Raw genomic sequence first — 23,448 nt, 5'->3', positions numbered from 1 at the left:
CTCAAGCAGGGTTATTAAGGAAAAGACAGACTGAATTTGCTGAGATTTGGTTCAGTTTTCTATGCGGAACATGATTTTCTCAGTAGGCCACTGGGTCACTCTTCAAAATTATTTATTTTTCACTTATAAGTAAATGAACGTGAATGTTTTTGACCTAGAACTGCTACTGTATTATTGCCTTCCACTCTTCTCTTTGGGCTGTGCTTTGTGTCTGAAAACGTCTCCCCTGATACCCAAGTTCTCCAGAATTGACCATCCCTACTCACTCTCTCTTTTTATTGTGGTAAAAGTATCCTGTTGCAAGGAAAAACCTAAATTTAAGATGTGGAAGCATGGAAGGGAAAGTGTGGTGGTCTTCAGTCCAAAAAGTTTTATTTCACTAGTTAGAAATACCTGTAAGGGCAGAATTTTGTATGCACAACTATGTAGTTAATCAGAGTTCATTGTTTATCTGAAATAATAGGTAGCTTTTGGCACATCACCATTTTCTGTCACCTGGGCTCTGATCCAGCATTCGCTGAGCACAATAGACGATTTCACTGTCCATTAGCTCAGGCTCCAGACATCTGAATGTGACTGTCATTCAGCCTCATGCCTTTAGGATAAGCGTAGGTGGTTGAACAAAGTGAGTGGGCATCTGGATTTCCTTGTGCACAGCACAGAGTCACCGGCTGTTTCTGCCTGGAATGGCCACGTGTTTGCTTCTGAGTGGCAATTTTTTTCAAGTTTTGAAAACCGAGCTACAGAAAGGCTTTGTAGAAGGAAGTTCCATAGCATTTGCAATAAGTAAAAATGAAACTCAGTCTGCGGCATTCTTAAACTTTTGAATGCTTACTTCTCCTTTAGTAATTTCTTCAAGAAATCTCAAGTAGTGAGAAAAAAAATCTTGGTAGCTTCCCAGGGAAAACCCTGATAAATGGTACAAAATAGTTTTTTCTGAGACAGTACCCCATGCTGACTTTAAATCTGATGGGGCTTGTATTTATATTGAGCTGGAGGTCATCATAGTGTATAATGCACAATTCAGCCTATTTCCCAAAAGAGTATTGTTAACATTCTTACAACGAATGTGTTGAGGGTTTGAAAAGGTCATGTATAAGTAGTTCAGTTAAAGTCAAGTGTATGCAGTGCTTCATACTCAGAGAGGGAAATGTTATACACTTCTTAAAAGAAGTTTATTGAGTTTTATTTTGCCCTCTTTACTGACAGTTTTGTAGAAGAGTTCTTCACTGCTACAGCAACTTTGAATCAGGGAGGCTGCATTAATCCATGCTGAGGCCCCTGTGAAATCAGTCAGTCACTGCCCCATCCTCTCTGTACCATGTTTGAGCATCAGCTTGAATGGATGGTTGCAGTGAAAAGAAGCTGAATTGCTGGGTCAAAGGTCCTCAACAATAGGTTTCTTAGCTTGTTGCGTGAGGATTTGGGCTCTTGGCACTGGTGGTATAAGAATTCACATTGGCCTGCATACCAAGCAAATATTATGGAGGGTGGAGACAGAAAGTGCAGTGAAAATTCTTAGTGACACAGATACTATAGCCATGATGACTTAAGGACCAGTAAAGCACAAGAAGGGCTCTGTGAGTATAAGTTTTTCTGTGTTTTCTGGCTATTCATTCTCACAAAAGTTAATACTGTACCCAGAAACCTGGTCTCACTTAGGAGCATAGACATACTGGCACAAAAAGAGCTGTGCCTTCATGTGTATTGCAATATATTTGGATTATTTATGTTTGATCTTTAATTCTGGGTCTGTAATGCATCTTTTTATTTATACTAAGTAATTGGCATATATTTAAGTTTATCTGTATTTTAAGATAGCATGTTGTGGGAATTATTTTCCCTCTTAGAGGTGCCATAAATGATGCAGTCTTGCCTTTGCTTAATCTGTTTGTGTATATGATTTATGTAACATTGCTATTTGCACCTTACTGTGCAAGGTACAGAGCCTCACATTCAGAGGTAGGTAATGAGGCTGTAATTTTAGTAGATCCACACGTGGGAATAGTAGGTAGTTTGCAATGCTCCCTCCCCTAGTGATCTTCTAATGTAATTAACTAATATAGCAGCACAACGATACTTTGAGCAGTTTAACCTCAGTATTTCCATCCTGCTGTCGTTCCTCACGTGCTTGAAATCTAAATACCTCTAGGCCTTGGAGAAATCTCTAAAGCAACATAGTGCTTTATCACCTTGAGTGACATATTTTACATGATTTGAGGATTTTGTCACTTGAAAAATATCTGGATTTTCCTCTCTTGTTTATTGCCATGTTCAGAATGAATCACAAGAATTGGCAGTGAATAACATACATAGCAGGAATGAAAAGGCATCAGCTTTCAAGAGCATTTCAATCACATCTTTTGAACAGCCTCAACAGGGAATTTTAGATATGACTTCTGTGCCTTTTTAGCTTGTCTGCCATGGATTGAATTGGATGTAAATTCATCTCTGCGAGCCTGCACACTTAACAATGAAATAAAAGTCCTTCCGTAGATATTATACGATAGGATGGAATGATTTACCAATGTAACGGAGGCACCTTTGGAGACATAAATAGTAGCTTATTCTGGATGACTCGAGCATGATTAAAATGAAAGCAATAAAGAGAAGGGAAGAAAGATGGGGGTGGGTATTTGTAAGGCTGGGAGTCTCTCACAAGCAGACATGCTTGGCTTGTTTAGACAGCATTTATGGGTCATGCTGGTTTTCTTCAAAAAAACCCAGGCTGTACTGTATTCTATTGTCTCTATTAACACATCTGAAATAAATAATTTCTCATCAAAAGCCTGTGGAAATAATTGGGATATAACAGTAATTCAAATTAGTAGGCACTGTAGGAACATTAGGCAAGTTTATTTCTCTAGATACTCATTAGATGCCCTTTTAGTGTCTTACCAAGTTTATAGACAAGAGATGACAGTCCAAGTTGAAAAACTAAACCATCTTCCCTCTGTGGACAGAAACAATTAGGCAGACACTGGCATGCTGTGAATTCAGAAGAAAGAGCAAACAATACCACCTTTCTCTGGTGATTCTACTTGGCTTCTATATTCTGCAGTCATGTTCTGTGGGTATCTTCAACTCTTATTTCTCAGAAGTCTCTCTGCTCCTCAATCCTGCTATTTCATCAAATCGAAACAGAGAAGAAAAATACTGCTATCCAAATGTAGGCAGATGGCCATTTAGCACTATCTAATGGTTCTAGTTTACTGCAACGCCCTGAGGGAAGTCTGCATACTCTACAGGATGTAGACATTGGCTATGACAGTGATTTCTCCAGTGGCAGAATGCTGACTGTAAATAAATACTCCTTTCTGGATAATAATACATATCAGATAACCCCAAAGTGGGCTGATTTTTACTTGGGGTGTTAATGTTATGAGAACTAGGCCTTGATGTAGTTTCCACTGAAACAATGACTGAATTCTCAATTGACTTCAGAATAGAAATAACCTGAATGCAGATCCTCCAATGCTTATTTTACGCTTTTAGAGATATGTTTCTTATTAGAAAATGTTTGCTTTTGTTAATAATATTTATGGAGACAGAGGGAGTGGGAGGGTGGTTAATATCTGGCAGAAGTTGACAGTTTTCATAATGGTACAGAAGATTCTTATATTTAATGAGTGGGAAGAAGAAGGCAAAATGATTAGGGACATAACCATCCAGATAAGCAGCTCTGGTAGTTGAGCACAACTGTGGCAAATCTACTGAGCTATTCCAGTTTATCTGTGATTCTGACCCATATAGTCTAAAGGCATCCAGTGCTGTACCTGTTCACCTTGCCAGTTCCCATGATTGAACTGTAAAAGTGAAGAATTGGAGCAACCTATAGTAAAGGGCATAAAGGAGCACCCTTATATATGCAAGCAAAGAAGAAAGCAGTAACACTGATGGAAATGACGGATACATAAAAGCCTGTCTCCACTCAGATCTGAGGGTTTGTTTGTAAATCAGTATACATTGTCTGTAAAAGTGTGGTGACAGAGAAGAGCTAACAGCATTTCTTAAGAGCCTCATTCGTTCTACTCCATCGATGAGCTCCATGGAGCTAATTTGTTGAGAGGGCTCTTCCAAATGGGGATGCATTTCCCAAAGTGAGCTATATGGATGGCAGTCAGTAACGATAAGTGAGTACCTCATCACCTCATAAGAAACTTTGTTCTCTTTGCAGCATTTCTTAGTGAAACAGGCAACAGGTATTTAAAGCAAGTAAACTATATCCTTATTCAGTGGATATTCTCACGTGGAATCTTCTAAAACACAAAAGCCTTAGGTGGCTTCACAACTTTGAAAATCAAATTTCCTTCACAGTAGTGGGAAAATTTTCCAGTTTAATAGAAAAATTCCAGCATTCCATGAGCTGTGAAGCGATGCCGGAGGGACAGAACAGAAAGCACCTCTGTAAAATCTCCTGCTGCCTGGCTTCTCATGTTATTGTTGGCACTGCAGCAGCACTGTGCTCCACAGGGGATGTGAACATCTATATCCCATCATAGCGTATTCTCTCTCAGGAGTATCCTGACCGAAGCAGAGGAAGTCATTTCACTGGCAGTCTGAAATTTCCCCAGGGACACAGTCTGATTATGTCTCTAGCTTACGTTTGCATTCCAGAATGAGGAATGTTTCTTCTAAAGGACTCATGGGTGGTTTGTAGAAGCCAAAGCTATTTCAGTCTCTCCATTCCTCTTCCTTCTTAGCTGGTATTGGGGCTGGAGAAAACAGGGACTACTATTCCAAAGTCAGCTGGTGTTAGACATTCTTAAAAAAATATCCAAAAAACCCCTCATGCACACACACAAAACACCACCAAAAAAAAAAAAACAACCAACCAAAAAACAATAAACCAAAAAAAAAGAATGGGAACAGGAAAAAAAATAAATAATATATGGGGAAATCCCAAGTACTGAGCCAGAGCCAGCATAAATCAGCATAGCTGTGTTGCACACAGTAAAATTGGGAATGTTATACTGATTTACACTAGCTGAGAATCTGACATTCAACTCATTTGTGAAAGAAAATGTACGATGGAATTTAAAACCAGCAAACTTGTTATTTATTATATCAGCTTGGTGCTTCATACACTCCAGTGGAGCAGAAAATGACACTTCCATTTTAACAGTTTATGGCTTTTTCAAGAAAAAAATAACAGAAAATATGCAGCCAAACCCCAGACAAAGCAGCTGAATTACAGGGTTTCGATCTCTTTTAGTGACACATTCCTGGAAAACAATTTTCTGTTTTACTGGTTATCGAAAATTAATCAAATATTTGATGATTTGTATCCTGCTGTTGTTGTTTTCTCCTCATTTTTCAGTCCCAGATTATTGTATTTCAGTAAGTGTCAATTTGAAAGGGAACAGAATGAACTGAGGGCCTCCCACCTATGTATCCAGGTCTTTTAGCGGCATTTTTAAATGACTGGTAGTCTGCTACAAGCCTTTTAAATGTACCTGCTAATTCTTGTCAGTTCCCTCTTTGGTGATGGATGTACATATGTATACAAATATATACATGCGTGTATATAAAAATATATATATGCATATATGTATGAGAAATACTTTGGCACTGGTTAAGGATGAGACCAGTAGGTTTTTATACAGAAGATATTCTGGACCCTCCATGTAGTTTTCTTTAAATGTCTAGAATTCACTGGAAGAGCTCCACTTCTCTCTAGTAGCTTCTGTAGAGTAAGTCGAAGCCTATTAAAACATTATTTTATTCTCTTCAGGCCATAGGGATTTTCTATGAGGAGCTGAGCACGACTACCTGGTGATCCTCTCAGCAGCTTCCAAAATATGAGTTGACTAGAAAAGCCCTTTGAATTTCCAGAAGCCCATACAGATGGAATTGCCATTCCTTGCAGCTTGTCTGGCTTTGCTTCTGTCCTACATTCCAGATGATTTGGGCAGCTATCATGATTTTCACCCCTAATTACCAGAAAGCCAGTTAAATATTTTCCTAATCTGTTTTATGCATTTATTCACTGTTGTCACAGTGGATGGTTCACCAGCTTTAACACAGTGAAATTAGTTAGGGAAATGCTATTATCTCCTACTTTGTAAGTGAGGAACCAAGGTAATGTGAAGTAGAAGACCTTTATAAATTTATTCGGATAGTTTCACCAGGATCATACAGGACATTGACACTGTTGAATGCAGGACATTGAAATCAACCCCTAGGATTTCCAGCTGCAATGGAGTAGCAAAGGCAGATAATAAAATGTCTTCCATATATTATAGGGAGTCCTGAACATGGTGTCAATGGAGCATTGACTGGAGTAGCAGAGACCCAAACACTTGTGCAACAGTTTTCCAATGCCTTGTGATTGACTGTGTTGTGAAAACAAAATTCTGGTTGTGAAAACAAAATTCTACATATGGCAGTCTAATGCTCTGCTTTATCACGTTAGACAGATGGAACAGGATGTTCTTTAAACTGCCTTTTTTATCAGAATTAAGGTAATAATTTATCTGAAGTTGGAAAGCGGTTGGGAGGAGGAGGGAACACATGTGGACAACATGTCCTGTGCTTGTACTTATGGTTTTCTCTTTTTTCTTTTGCAGTGAGTATGTTTTTGAACACATTAACCCCCAAGTTCTATGTTGCCCTGACAGGCACTTCCTCATTAATCTCGGGACTTATTTTGGTAAGTACTAGATATATTAATATCACTTTACAAATTGATTTTGTTATCCAGAATGGGATTTCAGGTTTCATCCAAATTAGTAGGTGTTTGGTTGGGTTTTTTTTTTAACTTACATTTCTGCAGTATGTAAAATTTGTATTTCTTCATTTTTACTTCTTTTTATGTGAGAACAAAAAAAAAAGAAAGAAAGAGAAAATGTTTCAGTGCTATGTGTCTTTGAAAAAAAAAGTCTGGAAGGACAATGTGCCCCACTGACAACCCTATAGTAATTCATACCAAGTGCTTGCAGTTTAATTATTTCCATTGACAAGTACTAGCGAATAAAAAGGCCAGTAAAAAGAAGAGGAGGAGAGGTACCAACTATTTCAGCTTAGCGTGGTCCTTTTACAAAGTTATGGCAGGACTTATTAAATGAAAAGCAGTGAGCAGAGTATTAGCAATGAACCCAGTTCTGGTGTCAAGATTCTAAGGGATAATTATTTCAGATCTTCACTTTAAAAATCTTTCTCTATACGTATCTGCCTATTCACTGGAAGGTCTGAAGGGTATTTTTAAACCACTTAAAAACCCCTCCTCCCATATATAATCCCCGAGGGCTACATTGTGCAAATCGATCCAGTGGAGTGAATCATAGTACTGTCACAGTGCAGGAATCCAAAGCAGAGCATTTGCTCTGGATTTTAGTCAATCTCTTCATAGAAACAAATGGAGGTAAAAAAATCTAAGAATCTGCATGGTGTACTTACGGAATTATGCTTATACTGGGCTGTTGTTTCCTCACTGCTAAGAGCTGGCTTTCCACTTACACAAGGAATAGAATAGAATAGAATAGAATAGAATAGAATAGAATAGAATAGAATAGAACAGAACAGAACTATTTCATTTGGAAGGGACCTACAACGATCATTTAGTCCAACTGCCTGACCAAGTAAAGCGTGTTATTAAGGACATGATCCAAACGCCTCTTAAACACTGACAGGTTTGTGACATTGACTACGTCCCTAGGAAGCCTGTTCCTGTGTTTGATCATCCTCTTGCTAAAGAAAAGCTTCCTAGCATCCAGTCTAAACCTCCCCTAGCACAGCTTTTAGCCATTCCCACACACCCTGCCACACAATACCCGGGAGAAGAGATCAGCACCTCCCTTTCCAATTTCCCTGCTCAGAGGAAGCTTGTCTTTGTTGTAGTCTTGTCTGTTCAATCAGTCTTAGGTCCTTTGTCTAAAAACAAGTTGTATACTTTTAAAATCTACTGGATACAAGCTGCAGACCCTCCCTCATCATACCAAACTAGGTGTGTAATTTGGAAACAAATGAGACCAATTTTAGGAGCGTAGTTACCATAGTGGCAAGTGGAAAGAGACAGACATTGCATGGGGCTGGTTCACATAGTCTCAGATCTGCTGACCTCAAAGAAACCTGAAAGCAATGAGGATCCGAAGTTAACTATATCAGTTAGGTGTGGGAAATCTGCATCCATCACTTCCACTTTGCCTGTAGCTGATGTAGACAAAGAAATGGCATCCTTGATCCCTGAATGCCTGTGAGACACTCACCACTTAGATGATTTCAAGTATAAAGCATCAGGTGCACTGCTGCTGTGCCTTGCTGTGGGGTTTCCTTGTAGCAGAAGGTAATTACTTAATATCTGCACCTTGAGTATTCATCATCCGTGTATGGAGTGAGCCCCAAAGCACAGGACAGAGCTCCAGAGACATCAGCAGATCTTTCAGAGTATGTACAGGAGCCAGACTTTGATTCAGTTCAGCAAAACTCACTCAAATGCATGGGAGGAAAATACTGAATGTTACATTTGGTACTCTCACTCAGAAAGAAGAAACATTCAAAAGGGCCAGGCCTGACCACCAATATGAGCAGGAATGAGAGAAATAACATGGGTTCCACAGGCACAATTCCATATTTGTTGTTGAAGAGTGAAGATGAGGAGGAGGTTGCAAGAAAAAAGACAGTTTGTGCTCTATGGAAATACAAACAGGAACAAAACCCTGAAAGAGAGGCTAAATTATGTATAACTAAATTGCGTATAGTATGATTGCAAATGTGAGTTCATTTTGTACTGTGGTCATGAAGGCAATTTCTGAGAAATGAGCTCAGTAGGAGACTTCTAAGCAAGAAATTTGTAAGTGCTGCACTTTGATGGAAAGTGCAAGAAGGGAGCAGCAAGGAGCATTCAAGACTGTGATATGAAGAAGGGCGAAAGGGCACCCACAGAAGCCTTCCAAGAAGAGATTAGACTGTGTGAGCCTTAACCAAAGAAATTCATTGAATGCTGTATGATCAAGTCTGTTACGAACAAGTCGAAGAAACAGTGAGGTGATGGAAGTGTAGACACAGACTGGAGGAAGATTGAAACCCTTTTTTGTGGACCTTCACTACTGCCATCAGTTGTTGTCCACTGTTCATATGCCACTGTCCTAACTGTGCAGAAGGGAAGCAGGTAACAGCTAGGAACCCTAGACTGTAGGGACCTGTGTTTGCGCTGAGAGGAACATGTAGTCTGTACATGGGATGATGGAAAAGGAACTCAGCAGACATGGTCGTGGAAAGAAGAAGCTGCAAGTTGAACAGGCCATGTGTCAGGAAATACAGCTGAGTAAGCTCTAGTGAGGTAGTGCTAGCCAGTCACTAGCCCAGTTGTGCTTCAGATTAATTATTTGTTAATAATCTTGCTGTTTACCAATGGCCCTGTAACGTGCTGAATTGCGTACATTACCACCCACTTATCTGTCGCACTATAAAGCATCTTCACTTCTAAAGGATTCTTAGTCCTGCTAATGGTATAAAGTGAAACTCTTTTCTAAAATAAATGCTCTCTTGTCAAATCGACATCACTGGAGTATTTTTCAGACTAGATGTACTAATATTCCTTGGAATTTTCCACCATATGGTCTGGCAGATTTCTTTCCATTATCAGTTGGCTGCAATTTGTAATCAGAAGGAGGAATCACAGCACTGCAGGTTATGAAATGATGGAAAATTCCATCATTTCAGAAGTGCAGTAACAAATTGGAAAGTGAATGCTTTTCCCATTTTATGTTTGGGTCATGAAACGATTCTGCAGAGTTCAGCTGTGGGCATTTGCACATTACGTGACTCCTTTGCAAAACACTACTCTCCCATCTTATTTTGTTTCTTACTTTGTTTTCATTCTTTAGGTAAACTTCTGGCCTTGCTGTAGGTAATGTGACTTAAATGAAGCAAGGATTTCAGACATTTTTTCTTTTCTGGATAGCTCAGAACTACACAGGAAAGACTTCCATCTCAGGCATTCTCCTTAATAATTACTTAACTACAGCACATAGTTTAAAATGAACAATTGCACTATTTTAGACATCAAAAATAGGAATCAAATTAAGTCCCAAGCTGCATGAGAAGTCTTGTGTTGGAAACTTGGTTACAGTTAGTTACTTTTAATCCAGTAAAAAACAGGGTTTTGTCTCACAGAATACAATGAGCTATGTTGTATTCGCTGTCTGAGAGGATAAGGTTTTCCGCAGGTAGGGTAATAAAACTGTCATGAAATACAACTGATATCCAGTAAATGCTGTGAACTGGAACTATGTAAATGCCACTGATATTTCTAAATAAGGCCACTTATTTAACATACAGTTATCACCAGAGTGAAAGCTGGTTAGCAAATGTGGGTGGCATTTGCTCTGCAAACTGATGAAGTCTTAGTTCTAACAAAGCACAGGCAGAAGTGAACCCCAGTCTTGAATCTCCACCAAGAATGCCTCGTTATTCTACTTCAGAATTTGAAACAATAATAAGGGCTTTCTGCTACACTATGAGAAACTTTCTGCAATGAACAAATATCAGGTCTGTCAGAGATAAGAATTACAAAGCCAGCCTATGGAGGTAGAGCATGAGTGCTGAGTCTACTCGCTGGCTAGTGTTGAGCAGCTGGGCTGACTGCTACTGCCTGGGTATGTGTATAGTATGTATATATATATATGTATGTATATATATAGTGTGTGTATACATATATATGTATATGTACATATAGTTCCAGCCTTTTGTAGCCAATGGTGCTAGTACAGAAAGTCTGAGAGAGGACCTGAATAACAGAAGGACCTGTCTTATTTTCTATAGATATTATTTCCTCTTCTGCTTGTTTTATGACCTTTGTGTAGTCTGCTGCAGCGGGGCAGAAGGGTGACTGAGTTCTGGGTGTTCCCACAGCCCCCAGAGAAGTCTGACAATTGTGCAGGGGCAATCTTTGGCAGTTGCAAAGCGACTGTTCAAAGTCTCTACTCTGCTCAGCAGAGGCTGACAGGTCAGGGAGGTCAGAATCCGCGTAGGGAGTACCTAAGACACTGGAAACACTTGCCAAAGAGCAGATGAGAGAGGAAGGGTCTGTAGGAAGGCAGGCTATGACCCAGTCCACAGGCAGGAGAAAAAGGTATCATAGGTAGCTGGGGTCTACCCACTGTCGAGACAAGTACTATGCTTAGTCCAGGCAATATATTATTTTCTTTCCTATTTCTGTATCTCCAGAGGTAGATGAAGTAAAAGTAAATAGCTGTTTATATTGAATAAGCTTCTATCTAGCTCTGCATTTATCTTCTCATGCTGACTTCTTGAGATAAGACAAATGGGAATTTTGAAACCAGGAGCAAAGCCTAAGAGGATGGTAAATGGGTGTATATAATCCAGGGACTGCGTAGCCTTCAAGATGGATACACTGAGAGCATGGTCCAAGGCACACTCTTTCTTAGAACCAAGCTGGGCAGGATGGGAGGGTCTGAGTCACCAGCTGCCCCTAACAGCTAAATAAAACAGACCAGTGTCTGAAAGCAAGTGGCGTCGTATAGTCATATGCATATGGATAAACACTCTTGCCTCCCAAAGCAGGATGATCTTTTCCATACTATCTACTGGAAAGAGCCTCTGGGCTATGATATCCCTAGAACATGTCCAGTCATTGCCTGGCAGAGTTGGCACAGTGTGCTAGCAAACAAACAGCATGGATGATCGAGGCAGCCAAACCTGTGCTGCAGCCCCGTTTTAGTTATCAAATGGGCTTAACCATGGCATCAAGTTCTGCTGTCGTTACCCTGTTCTTCAGGAGAGTAAGTTTCATTTAAATCCATTAGGCTGGTTGTTATCACTCCTCCTGTTAGAAGAGTACTCCAAATCTTGCTTCTCTGAGACCCAGAGGCCTCATTACAAGGCTGAGTGAGAACTCTGAGCTGTGGAAGTTGCCGGCAAACAAAATCTGTCAGTTCTCTTGAAGACTCAAGTGGTCACTGTAAGAGAGGATGCCTGTCTCAGATATGATAAACAGGAAAGCATAATTCAAATTGCTGATAGACATCGCTGCTTCGTCCAGTGAGAACCACCATCAAAACCATCCCTTGTGAACTGATGCATTTATGATGGAATATCTGTTCAGAAAAAACAGGCAGGAAGATCAGATATCCAAGTGACACAGAATAGATGTGTTGCCTCACAGAGAAACTGAATGATCTGGGATTGTGTGTGAGAGCAGAGATAAGAAAGAGGATGACTGTAATATTTTCATTGCACAGGGGAAGAGAAGTATCTTCACAGAGAAGCAAAAGGAAAAAAAATCCAAACCAAGTATCTGAAATGCTTGAAATGAAATATTAAAGACTTATGAGTGATTAACCAGCTCCTACTTAACCCAAATATATTTGTCACCTACAAGGTTTTATTTTCATAACCATGCATTTCTAGAAATCGTCAACAAGGGTTTTCCAAAATCAAATAAACTTACATTAAGCATTATCCATACCAGATTTAAAAAAAAAATAATGCAGATTTGGATTTCTAAACATGCAAAGCTAAAGATGTTCAGAACAGGGATTTAACTTGGCCTTTGTGAACATAATGGTTTAAAAGATCTGCTGAGAGTTTGGAGATGTTTGACCCTGTTCCTATTTGAAAGCACTGGCACCAACTAGAAAGAACCAGAGAAGTTTGTCACTGCCGTGAAGGGAACAAGGTCTTTGAAGATGAGCTCCCCTCCCGCTGTATGTATATGACAGAAATGAAGTGGCCTTTTGTTTGAGAAGTGGTGCAGAAATGATCTTTTGGATTAATTTTCTCCCTGATCCAGATCTCTTCCAATGGGGAATTAATCCTTACAGTCAGCTGTTATTCCGCCAGATGATAGGTCATCTGCTGTACTGTCAAAAGCTTGTTGACTTTGCTTTCAAACTGGCTGGTACAGTTAGAAATCAAATTTGATTTATAGAAATCAGGTTTCAAAACAGCTGACACTGTCTGAAAAAGGTGCAAAAATTCTGTGAAGGTCATTTATTGTTTTGACTTCAGTACCAGATTATAGATTACCTTCTCATACACCCTGAACAAATCACTCCAACCAAAGGCTTATTATGATGATGATTTGTGGCTTTAATTTCCAAGAGAGCGTATCCACTGAGACCTGGCTGATGTTTCCTGGCACTGGATTCACTCAATATTGCAAATATTTTTCAAAGCTGCCTTAAACAACTTACAAGCTTTAATGCCATTTTAAAAAGTAATGAATGTATTTGTAAGTCTACAGGGGCAAGTTCCTGTCACTCTGCTGAACTGTAGTAGTGACCACATATGTATCCATACTTTCTGCTTGCACCCTCAGTTTCACTGAAATTCAGTGTGACAGTTTTCCAGCTGGTATACATTTGTGCAGGTCAAGTGGGCTCAAGCATGCCCTTGTGCCGCTCACTCTCCCTCTCTGGGTTTTACTGACTCTGTATCCAAAAGCTGATTATGATTGAACCAATGAGCAGGAATTTAGTCGCACATTTTGAAAAAATCTATTTTATTTCTTCTTTTAAAGAAAGTACAAAGCTTGTTAGGTATGGCCAGTAACTGCCAAGGGTTTTGAGCGACCAGTCTGGCAGCTGTACTTCAGTCCATGACTTACATCACAGGGATAGTCTTACCGAATGTTCCTTGTCTCAGCGCGAGTCTGTAATCTTTGATTCCTAATAACCCCTCCCTCTGAGGCCTTGGACAGGTAGAACTGTGGCTTCTGTGCCTTGATCAAGCTTCAAAGTTTCCAAAGATAGAATAGAAACAGATGCTCACAGCAGATCTGTGACTGTATCTTATGGCACAGCCGTTCTCTCCTTGTCAGCCACACACCGCCTGCTTAGGTTATGATGCTCTCTTAGAGCATAGAATCACAGAATCACAGAACGTTAGGGATTGGAAGGGACCTCAAAAGATCATCTAGTCCAATGCCCCTGCCGGAGCAGGTAGTCATCTCATGGCTACACAGGATGTAGCCTCATGGCTACACAGGAATGTGTCTAGGCGGGTCTTGAATGTCTCCAGAGAAGGAGACTCCACAACCCCCCTGGGCAGCCTGTTCCAGTATTCTGTTACCCTCACTGCGAAGAACTTTCTTCTCATATTTAAGTGGAACCTCTTGTGTTCCAGTTTGCATCCATTACCACTTGTCTTACCATTTCTTGTCACCAAGAAGAGCCTGGATCCATCCTCGTGACACTCACCCTTTATATATTTATAAACACGACTGGGGTCACCCCTCAGTCTCCTCCAAGCTGAAGAGCCCCAGCTCCCTCAGCCTTTCCTCATACGGGAGATGCTCCACTCCCTTAATCATCTTTACTGCCCTGTGCTGGACCCTCTCCAACAGTTCCCTGTCCTTCTTGAACTGAGGGGCCCAGAACTGGACACAATATTCTGGGTGTGGTCTCACCAAGGCAGAGTAGAGGGGAAGGAGAACCTCTCTTGACCTACTAACAACCCCCCTTCTAATGCACCCCAGGATGCCATTGGCCTTCTTGGCCACAAGAGCACAGTGCTGGCTCATGGTCATCCTGCTGTCCACCAGGACCCCCAGGTCCTTTTCCCCTACGCTGCTCTCTAATAGGTCATTCCCTGACTTATACCAGCGCCTGGGGTTGTTCTTGCCCAGATGCAAGACTCTGCACTTGCCCTTGTTATATTTCATTAAATTTTTCCCCACCCAACACTTAAATTCTAAACTGTTTACAAAGTGGTGTGTGCCTAAGAGCATGAGAACAGCTAAAGCCGAGGTTGGCTCCACTGTGCCAGCTCCCTGTCCACCATCTCCAGCATTTGGAGGCTTTGGTGCATGCCACAGGAAGTGTATCAGCACAGGGCGAGTGTTCAGTGATACTTCCCTCATCTCTGGCTCCTGTAATTCCCACCTGGGCACTGCTGCAAGCATGTGCTGATGGAACGACTACAGTGACAAATGCACCGTGCAGCCTATGCAAGGAGGAACTATACGGGCTATGTGGGTTTTCAGTGACTTGCCTGAGATGTAGTTCACAAAGATCTGAGTGTGTTTATGTTCATGTTCTGGTTTCTCTGTGGCCATCTGTTTATCTTCTCAAGTGCCCATGACCTTTATGTGTTCACACAGCCCTTCTGCCTTCTCCTCATCAGACTGCTCCATTCTTCCTTGTTGACGTCTCGTAGATGAGCCGTTAGATTGTTTTGGGGACCAGGCTGTCTCCAGGGCTGCCATGTACTCCTGTGTGAACTTGTCTCAAGGGGCTACAAGCTACATTCCCACTCCTTCCCAGTGCAGCCAGGGTCAGCCTCCTCCATCTGGATGCTCCAGATGCTTTAATAACACAGCCGAATTTAGGGGAAGCCCCAGTGCAGGATGCATTTGAGTGTCCTTTGGAAAGGAACATGTTCTCACTGTGCCAGAGGGGTTATCTTCTGGTTTTCCCTTATGGAACGGTTTAAAGGGAGGACACAAAAAAAGAAAAAAGTACATCTTGTCTACAGACAATCCCATGGAGACAGAAGTCCGTTCAATTATATAAAGAGCTCAAGAGAACTTGAAAAAAAACCCCTGTGGGACACACTATGGGAGGCAGAGTGTGGAACCCACCCTGAATATCTCTGCAGCAGGCAGAGTCCTAAGAGAGCTGGTTGGCTCCTGGCTGGCCCACTAGAACCTGCTGATTGTGCCTAGTTGTAGTGAGAATTAATAAGAATTAATAAATAACCTTTTTTTGGGGGGTAGAGATTTTGTAAAAGCTTTCAGCACTGGCATAAAACGTGGAGATACTGAGTAACAGAGAAAGGGCGAAGATCATTCATTCACAATTTTCTAGTGTAAACAATATTACAAAGTACTGCCAAATTTTTTGAAATCCTGTTGATTTACATTTGTTTCAGTTTATAGATGTTTGGGTGATGGTTCAAGTACACCTGCAAAATGCACTCATTTTACATACTCATTCTAAGCGTGTTTGCCTTTACAATTTTTATAGTCAAAACCTTTTCCCTATTTTATAAAATAGTATGCATTTCCAGGTTTATGTGGTTTCCTGAAATATGTGTATTTTTCCCCAGTAATATCATTTCTTGGTAAAAATACCGCAAATACATATGCACATAATTTCAGTGGTAAGGGCTTCTTTTAGGCTGTGGAATGATTTTCCGCGCAGAGCTCTTTAAATAACTGTTTTTTCTGATTTGCTAGCTGAACCAAAAGCCTGAAAATAAAATTCATTTGGAATCAGCCCAAGTCAGCCAAACAAAACAAAACCACAGTTCGGTCAGGGGAAGGAAAAAAATGGTAAAACGAACAGGATTCAGCTTCATTTGAGTTTGTTTGGTATTTTAAACATTTTTCAAGTTAAACTCAGTAAATTCCTTTGGAAGCATTACTGGAAAAGCAAACAAACCTGCTTTTCCTCACTGTGCCTGGGCTGCAGAGGCAGCTGGAGGATCCTCCCGACTGCAGCAGCATCCCCTGGGCTGTGCCACATCACCGACCTGGGCTCCTGCTGTTCGCCAAAGTCCGTTTAAACGAACGCTCCTTGCAAGTGTAAATGCCTTTAAAACAGATAGTTTGATGTAAGGTTCTTTGGGTTAAAAAAAAAAAAAGGAAAAAAAAGGGGGTTTTGCTGACAAGATCGAGATTTTTCACCTCCTGTAAACCAGGTTTTTAAAGCGATTTGCCGGATTCGGCACGAACTTGGGTGGAATTTAAACTCTCGGCACGCCAGCGGGCCCGGGTGCTCGGCGGGCGGGGGAGCCGCCGGCAGGTGCGAGGGGAGGGAGGCGCGGGTCCGTGGGTTCGAGTCCCGTCCCGTCCCTCCCGCGGCTGCGGCGCAATGCGGAGGGACGGGGGAGTGGGCTGAGGAGCCAGGGCAGCCGTTAACGGCCGGGGCGGGGCGGGGCCGGCGCTGACGCTCTCCCGTGTGTTGCAGATCTTCGAGTGGTGGTACTTCCGCAAGTACGGGACGTCCTTCATCGAGCAGGTCTCGGTGAGCCACCTGCGCCCCCTGCTGGGCGGGATGGACAACAGCGCGCCCAGCGCCGCCAGCGCCGCCAACGGGGACGCGGACTCCAGCCGCCAGAGCGTCTCAGGTGAGGGGCGGCCCGTGGCCCTCCGCCGGCGGGACCTGAACACGTGTGACGGTGTAACGCTGGAACATCGCTGCTGGAGGTTCCCGTGCCCTGGGTCGCCCAACGCGGGGGATATGGCCCGTTACGTGGTGATACATTGGCCAGATGCCACTCCCTGCTACCGCACATCTGTGCACGGCAGCGTTTCCACCAGGGTGACTGAATCCAGAGCACCACCACTGGCTCTATTTCTCATTAAACTTTTATTAAGAGAATGTTATGCATACACAATTAAAGCAGGAAGTTGTCCACTGTACGCACTTTTCCACATAGCTTGTTCACACACTGTATATATCATTTTGATAATCTATAAAATGTTCTTTGTAGTTTTTATTCTGAGCTCTTTTATAACACATACATATAACATACTTACAATCTAAAAAGTTTATGTATTGCCATACCAGAATTTTATATGTCCACTAGGCTGGTGACCTAATCTTCCAGAACTCTTTAAGAAGGCGCAAAAACCATATAGCTAATGAAGTTTTAAACCTTGTTAGTTTAAAAGTATGTTGCATATACTTAGTGGGGAAAATGCTACTTTACATGTGGGTGGAGCTATGGAACTGGGCGCAGGTTGAGCTGCTGGGTAGCGGCTGTGCTTTTTTCTCCGATATCACAGCAGTATTTTTATTTAAATTCTTTGGAATAAACCAACATTGAAGAAAAAATCAGAAAAATATCTTAATAATACCCATCTGCTTTTGTATCACTTTATTTTTTAGGTAACGTAAGTAGTATGGAAACAATGTTTGGATTTAACTCTAGTAGGTGGAAGCACAGTGGCTTTTAATAGCTTCAGGGCTTGTTCTGTTCCTGACTCTGCAACCAATCTGATTTTGACTTTGGGCAAGTCATAACACAGTTTTTTTAAAAAGGACTCCAATTTAGGGGGCCTGATTTCAGGCATTTAAAGCTCATTTTTGTGAGCTTCTAGGCATTCACAGCCCCTCTGTGTTTCAGTGCGAGGAGCAGATACTGCAAATCAGGCTGAAGGGTTCTGACTCCAAGCCATTCAAGCCTTTAAAGTTGACCTTGACACTCTGGGGCTTATTTTCTACTGCATGTTATTCTAGATGAATATATGGTTTTGAGAGCCTTACGTAAGTGGTATAAATGTATGAGTTGTAATTTTTGTTATGTGTTTATATATTACTATAATGAATACAAATTGACTTGCTCTGGTGAAAAAGACAATGCTAAACTGGAAGAAATCGGCTTCTACATGATGGGAGAAACTTCTTCTCAGTGAGGGTGACAGAACACTGGAACAGACTGCCCAGGGAGGTTGTGGAGCCTCCTTCTCTGGAGACATTCAAAACCCACCTGGATGCCTTCCTGGGTAACCTCATCTAGGTGTTCCTGCTCCAGCAGGGGGATTGGACTAGATGATCTTTTGAGGTCCCTTCCAATCCCTAACATTCTGTGATTCTGTGATCCTATGGGAGGGAGGGTGTCAGTTCTGAATGGAGACAGCTTGAGTCTTGTGGCAGCTCAGCTGTAGCAGGACTGTCCCTGCAGGTCACCTTGTTCACATCACAGGCTTTGGGATTCTCTTGAGGCACTCTGAGTCAGGTACCTGGTTGCCTGGGAATGGTTGCTCTGAGAGACAGGCCAGCCTGGCTAAAATGAACAGTCCCCCAAGCACTGATCTTTGCAGACTGAAGAGGAATCCCAGGGGAACTTGTCTCCCTACTTGGGTGACTCAGCTACCTGGGGGTAGATGAATTGAAAAGTTAGCTTATGAGTGATGAAGATGCTGAAATGATGCATCTGACTTGAGTTGAAGATACTCACTGTTAAAGCAAGCCAGGGCAGGAGCATCTTGTGTTCCTCATCTGTAAAATGAAGCTTACCTATTTCAACCCTAGCTTGGCATACAGGCCATATTCTTAATATTGGAAATTAATTCAGCTTTCATTAGGGATGTGCCCCCTAGAATCAAGTATGTTTTCATGAAATTTATTTCCTCTGCAGACTTTAAAAATATATCAGAATTAACAAGTGAGGAAAAGTGAATGAAAAAAACCAGATTTGGTTATCGAGAAAATATTATTGCTTAGCAGCTAAGGTGCCTATGTCCATACCTGGCAAACTTTACTTCTACTCTTCAGTGTTGTGAAAACAGACAAACAAAAATTATTTTTGAACTCAGAAGTTAAATAAAACAAGTGGCCTCAAAACGCCTTGCGCCCTACTGGGTACTTCTACTTAGGGAAGCCTCCATATAGCACAGCAGATTCAGCTGTTGTCATTCCCATCCATGAATAGCAGCATTGCATGGTGCAGGATATTAGATTTGGGTGACCTGGCAGGAAGCATGAGGTGGCTTGGAAACACCTGTGTGCACTCATCAGTGCACTCAGTCACACTTCAGCACCTCTGAAATAACTCCAATCGTTTTAAAGCAGAAGGCACAGTATTTCGAGTAATGAGGTTCACTCAAGCATCTTGACTTTTCTGATATAAATAAGTAGTCCAGGAGCATGCTTACTTTCAGTGCATTTGCACTCGAGTCTATGAGCTGGGACTGTCACTGTCTCTGGTTAGTGTGTCTGTACGGGTAGCCTGTTATTCATGCCTTCAGAAAGATATCAGTGTTCAAAACTTGATCACTGAACAAGGAGATGAAATATTGATCTTCAGTAAATCCTAATTGTTTATATAAAATAAGGACATTGTTATATTATTAGTATGTAAAGTAACAGAAAAGGCAACCTTTTCAGTTTACCATACATCAACACTGGGATTTTTTTCGCTATCCAACAATATGAAAATTACATTTTCACATGGCTCACCATGTTTTCCTATGAAGATGTTTGACTGCGGTAGAATATTACATTAGATATCTTCGTCCTCAGCAAGGTCAGAAGAATAGTTGTTTTACTGAGGCCACGATATCAGCACATACCACGATAAAAACAACAAAGAGTACATCATGTTTAACTTGTCAGACAGATGTCAAACTACCCCCAGGACAGGAGGTGGTAATAAAACCCCTTCTTCACCTCCCCATTTTGTTCCACAGTTCTCCCTTTCCCTGCAACAGCGCTGAAGGACAGCATACCTCAGATAAAGTATAATGACTTAACTATAAATAATATGAGCAAAAAGAGTGGTGTCACCATGATCAAATAGTTATTGCCTAATCTTGTTGGTTGCAAATAGAGTAGGCTGAGCCATTGAATTTTAGCTCTGGAACTGAGAAGGCTGATGTTTATTTAATATTGTGTAAAAACTGTCAGATTGAAGCATGTCAAACAGCCATACCCTCTGGCTGTCCAACAGAATGGGCGAATGTTGATCAGGCACTTTTGCTGAGTAAACCAGTGGAGCTTTTCTAATATTAGCTGTCTGCTGAAGTGGTTAGTTGCAGGATGCAGATGTGAAATCAGTGCTCTCTTCCCAGACATCTTCCCCTTCCCGTCTCTTTGTTTCACACACATGCAAGGTGATGGAGGCACCAAGCTGAGGACCATCTCCTATGCCATTTGACTAGTTTTTGTGTAGCTGAAGGTGTCATTATATTCTTGCAAATAATTTATGTAAAACACTTTTTGTGCCACTTTAGCCTCAGAAGTGGGAGTTAGGCCTGTCAGAAAAGAGTAGGGCTTGACTTGTCATTCTGTATGTCTGTGTCTTTCTTTGATGGAACAGGCGTAAAGGGAACAAGCATGTACTTACCAATGTTGTGCAAAGTAGGGGAGCTACCCTGCTGATTCAATATTCCAGCAGAAAACTGTAGCTGTGATCTCTTAAGAAACAATGTCACAGAATTTCATAGAGAAAAATGTGCTGGTTGACTTCTGGTGGTGGAAAGCAGCTGGTGAAATGCTGTGGGGCCAGCGCTGCTCTTGAGTTTTTGCAGAGCACCACATGAGGGGTCGGTCAGTAGCAGATCTGTGGTAGAATGACATGCTGCCTCTCAGTGAGTCTTCGTGCAAGTACTGGGTTTGATTCTAGTCTTACCTTCACTGGAGTGAATTGTCTTTGTTGAAATTAAGAGAATAAATCTGGTGTTAAAGTAAGAAAAGCCAGAATCAAGACCTCACCTTTTCAAAAACAATAGAAATTGATTTTTGTGATTTTTTTTTTTTGAGTTCTGTTCTAAATTGCATTGTTGCAAATTGTCTTATCTTTTTCTACCTGTAGCAGGAATAATTTGCACTTTTTTCCCCAAGAGAAATATGTGAAATGCTTTGCAATGCAATGAACTTTTCTCTACATCCTCTGTCAGCTCTGGGATGCTTACAACTTAAGTAAGGTCAGCACATGTTGCCATGGATTTTTTACTTCACAAGCTAAGGAACTAAATTTGGCAACTGTAGCTGAAGTTCTGTGATTTGCAGAATTAACTGGACAGGGAAGTTTTTCTGTAGAAATAGCAAGTCCATAGGGACTGAGTTAATTACTGTTTTTCAGTGCAATAGCTCACTGTGATCCCTTTTCAATTCTGGATTATGGTAAATGTGAGTCCTGGCACTAACCAGTATTATCCTTTCATCTGGGCATTTGGAGCTTTGTTAGTGATTATTTGTCTGGAATAATAACATTTGTTGACACTAATTTATAATGAAATTATTATTTTAAAAGGGAAGAACAGTCTGGTTATCTGCATCTCTATGCACTTGACTTTTTTTTTCCATTTGCACATATAAAAACTGAAAGTTATTTGATAAGGGTCTTTAGAAGGTAACTGATGTTTCTAATAAACTTCAAGTACCATTGTAATTTGGGAGAGATTCATTATTGTGTGTTTCTATTTATGACAGAATGCAAAGTCTGGCGAAATCCTTTAAATCTGTTCAGAGGAGCTGAATATAATCGGTAAGTACTATAATGTTACGGTTTCAGGCATAGTACTGAGTTAAGGACCTCAGTTGTACTTTTGCATTAACCTGACTCAGAGATGGAAAAACAAAACCAGCTGTGAACACGTGCCAGGTTTTTCTGTCATTTGTAAATGTGGGTTTTTGCGATCTTATAAAAAAGTAGAACACCTAAGTGCAGTGTAATTCCATCCAAATCACTTATAGCAAACAACCTGATGAATTATATCTGAGTTTCATGTAGTCTTAATGTCTGAATATGTGTGTTACTAATTTCCAGTGTGTACTTTCCAATATTCTCATTAGCTTAGGGTCAACTGCTGTCACTCCATCCCAGTACAGTGCAATGCAATGTGTGTTGGTTATGAGATTGACTGGGTGACCTTGGTAGGCTATGCCCATCTCTAATGTCTAGGATGCTTTTCTAAACTAATTTTGCTGAATGTGATTTCATTAACCAAAATGCCTCTTTGTTGGTATTTTTGCAGGTATACATGGGTAACAGGGAGAGAACCTTTGACTTACTACGATATGAATCTTTCAGCACAGGACCATCAGACATTCTTTACATGTGACACAGATCATTTGCGACCTGCAGATGCTAGTAAGAGACCTTGTGAACAACTGTTTCTGTTAATAGGTTAATGATTGTTTTAAATTTATGCAAGAAAAATGCAGTCAGACTTCAGTTCTCCTGGGTAGATAAGGAAAGGCAAAAGTTCAGTCATGCCTGGAAAGCTGTTACTGTTGGATTTGTAGTATTCTAGATTTGAACAAGTATCTATATAAGTATAAACTATTTGTGTCACTATTTTGTTCTACTTTCTTGTTGAAGGCATTCAGGGTACCATTTGCAAGTGTAAAGACTTGGTTTTTCTCCTGTTTCTTGCAGTGGCTTTAAACATGTATTGTTGATTAATTTGCCTCCACCTACAGTGTAGTATGTTGACTTACATTACACAGGTTCCACTTAGTCTGCGCTGACAGAAGAAAGAGATCTTATGTAAAAGTTGAGTGCTGTGTTTCATTCCCTGATGTAGTTAGCAGCTCTGTGAAAAATGGGAACACATGTACAACTGAATTTGATATAAGTAGCTTAAGTTGTATTAAACCTTTACTGTTAAGTCCACGTTCAGACTTTGATTCCGCTAAAAATGTATGACAATGATTTCCGTCGTCAGAATTTGTTTCTGAATAGACAGTCTCTTAGGAAAGGAGACATACTGACAGTTGGGCACTCCATTCTGAGGGCTTAATTACAGAGGAGAACATACTGTGCTTTTTTGACAGACGGTAAACATGAAACCTGTTTTCTGAACTCAGTGGGATAATTATGAGGTTGTCTGATTATCCTGGATGTTGTTTCCATTTAACGTTCATCTAAAGCAACAGCACACTAAGAACTAGAATAAGAATCCCAACTATCCTTGTATTCTTTTGTGCCCTGTGGAATCTATTATACTTCCCCAAGAGGAAAAAGCTGTTTGTCACCTCCATGTGTGACAGTGCAGATGGCATGATCTCTCAGACAGATTTTCCCATGGAA

General features: G+C 41.0%; 1 protein-coding gene across 2 annotated transcripts in view; it reads left to right on the top strand.

Moving 5' to 3' along the window:
• ST7 (suppression of tumorigenicity 7) overlaps positions 1-23,448 on the top strand; it is a 148,395-nt gene that overhangs the window by 70,538 nt on the left and 54,409 nt on the right. Inside the window, exons 2-5 of one of the 2 annotated variants that reach the window (XM_080363192.1) lie at positions 6,621-6,652; positions 16,875-17,034; positions 21,846-21,900; positions 22,391-22,506. In XM_080363192.1, coding sequence (XP_080219318.1) covers positions 16,962-17,034; positions 21,846-21,900; positions 22,391-22,506 — 244 coding nt within the window. In that variant the 5' untranslated portion in view covers positions 6,621-6,652; positions 16,875-16,961. Of the gene's footprint in view, positions 1-6,501; positions 6,653-16,874; positions 17,035-21,845; positions 21,901-22,390; positions 22,507-23,448 lie in introns of those variants that run through there. The other variant, XM_080363191.1, reaches the window with a different exon arrangement.

The sequence above is a fragment of the Nesoenas mayeri genome (genome assembly GCF_963082525.1).
Source record: "Nesoenas mayeri genome assembly, chromosome: 1".
Classification (NCBI taxonomy): domain Eukaryota; kingdom Metazoa; phylum Chordata; class Aves; order Columbiformes; family Columbidae; genus Nesoenas; species Nesoenas mayeri.
Note: the sequence above shows the minus strand (reverse complement) of the source record. Positions and strands in the feature narration are given on the sequence as shown.